Source organism: Phaethon lepturus, unplaced genomic scaffold, assembly GCF_000687285.1.
Source record: "Phaethon lepturus isolate BGI_N335 unplaced genomic scaffold, ASM68728v1 scaffold27521, whole genome shotgun sequence".
Classification (NCBI taxonomy): Eukaryota; Metazoa; Chordata; class Aves; order Phaethontiformes; family Phaethontidae; genus Phaethon; species Phaethon lepturus.
The window spans coordinates 1-289 of record NW_010515956.1 but is presented as its reverse complement, the minus strand read 5'-3'; the positions used below and the strand labels follow the sequence as shown (position 1 = coordinate 289).

General features: G+C 63.0%; 1 protein-coding gene across 1 annotated transcript in view; it reads right to left on the bottom strand.

The window, feature by feature from the left end:
• Positions 1-286, bottom strand: part of FBXO41 (F-box protein 41) — a gene marked incomplete at its 5' end in the record, with an annotated part of 7,279 nt that extends 6,993 nt beyond the window's left edge. The window contains one exon of the mRNA XM_010295934.1: positions 77-286. Within this exon, the coding sequence (XP_010294236.1) occupies positions 77-286 (210 nt within the window). The remainder of the gene's footprint in view (positions 1-76) is intronic.
• Between the last annotated feature and the right edge of the window lie 3 nt (positions 287-289).

Below are 289 nucleotides of genomic sequence, written 5' to 3'. Positions count from 1 at the left end.
GTGACAATCAACACAAGTGACCTTGCTTCGGGAAGAAAGGTCTCGCCCTGGGCGCTGCCATCCCCATTCCCGGTACCTTGGAGGACACCCTGGCGTTCTCCAGCAGCACCCGTGTCCACACGGCTGGGTGTCGGGCCACGAACTTCCAGTCCTTGCACACCTCGGCCGCCCGCAGCAAGGTCTTGGTGTCCAAGTAGGTGAAGATGCAGAAAAGAGCCGCCCGCATCTTGAGGATCTCGGGGCTGATCACCTCACTGGAGTGGCCCGGGCTGCCCCTCTCCAGCCGGCC